The sequence below is a fragment of the Poecilia reticulata genome, unplaced genomic scaffold (assembly GCF_000633615.1).
Source record: "Poecilia reticulata strain Guanapo unplaced genomic scaffold, Guppy_female_1.0+MT scaffold_2571, whole genome shotgun sequence".
Taxonomy (NCBI): Eukaryota; Metazoa; Chordata; class Actinopteri; order Cyprinodontiformes; family Poeciliidae; genus Poecilia; species Poecilia reticulata.
In genome coordinates, this window is record NW_007617296.1 from 1 (window position 1) to 1,227 (window position 1,227).

The 1,227-nt window shown below is 51.2% G+C and overlaps 1 protein-coding gene across 1 annotated transcript; it reads left to right on the plus strand.

The window, feature by feature from the left end:
* Positions 1-4: 4 nt before the first annotated feature.
* Positions 5-1,179, plus strand: LOC103461585 (homeobox protein Hox-B1b-like; the record flags this gene model as incomplete). The annotated part of the gene is made up of 2 exons (XM_008403851.2): positions 5-401; positions 568-1,179. Coding segments are annotated over 2 exons (696 nt in total), but the record flags the coding sequence as incomplete, so codon positions are not given.
* Between the last annotated feature and the right edge of the window lie 48 nt (positions 1,180-1,227).

Genomic DNA, 1,227 nt, shown 5'->3' on the forward strand with positions numbered 1-1,227 from the left:
GGACGGGTGTTTGGTGCCTCACCAGGCTCCGAGCGTCCCCCTGCACCACCACCAGCAGCAGCAGCAGCAGCCGCACGCCAGTCTGGATCTGCAGTTTTCAGCAGTAGGAAACCCCTTGTACGGTTCATCTCTGGAGTACGGACACCACCAGTTCGGCCTCGGCCTCGACCAGGACCGGAGCTTCGCGCACGCGCAGGTATCCCCTCTCGGAACGAGCGTGGCTCCTTACCCCGGGGACRGCTGCGGCCCGGGCCAGTACGTGCAGTATCCGGACCAGCGGCAGCAGGAGTACTCAGAGAGTGTTTACAGGAGGCTACCACCCCAGTGCAAGGAGAAAGACCAGGAGGAAACTTCTAAAACTTTCGACTGGATGAAAGTGAAGAGGAACCCCCCTAAAACAGGTCGGTGGTTCTTGTCGCTGGCGCGTACAGCCCAAAGCAGCGCGATTAACTCTCACGTTTTCCACTCACATCTTCACCCCCCTCATGCTTCTTCAGCTCCATGACTTCCATGTTTCTCTCCATCCATCAACCCACCCMTTTCACTCCCCCTCGTCTCTCCCCACAGCTGTTCTGTCGGAGTTCGGGGTTCCGGGCCAGCCCAATGCGATCCGCACCAACTTCACCACCAAGCAGCTGACGGAGCTGGAGAAGGAGTTCCACTTCAACAAGTACCTGACGCGGGCGCGGCGGGTGGAGGTGGCGGCCAGCCTGGAGCTCAATGAGACGCAAGTGAAGATCTGGTTCCAGAACCGCAGGATGAAGCAGAAGAAGCGAGAGAAGCTCGGCTGCGTCCTGGCCAGCAGCACTCCACCGGAGAAACTCTCTGAAACCGCGTCCACAAATACTAAAGGGGAGAAATTGTGAACTTTGATGGGACTTAAAAAAAAAAACAAAAAAAAAAAAGCGGTTGGGTTTCACCATTCCGTGGGAAATAAATACTCAAAGTGCTTGTGGACTTRTGAATCTTTACAGGGTATGACTGATTGCTGCTTTTCCTCTGAACTGGGTGCTTCTTAAAAATATTTTCATCGATTTATTATTAATTTTTTTACCTCTCCATAATGAGCCCAAGCTGTGCTTTGTGTTGTATCACTGATCTCCTCAGTGTCATTGTTTTGCACTATTTATTTACAGGGTATTTTCCAACACTTGTTCAGATGATTTAGCTTAATAAAGACTATGAAATATTAAAGAATAACATTGCAGTTTTTGTGTTTGTAAAAGC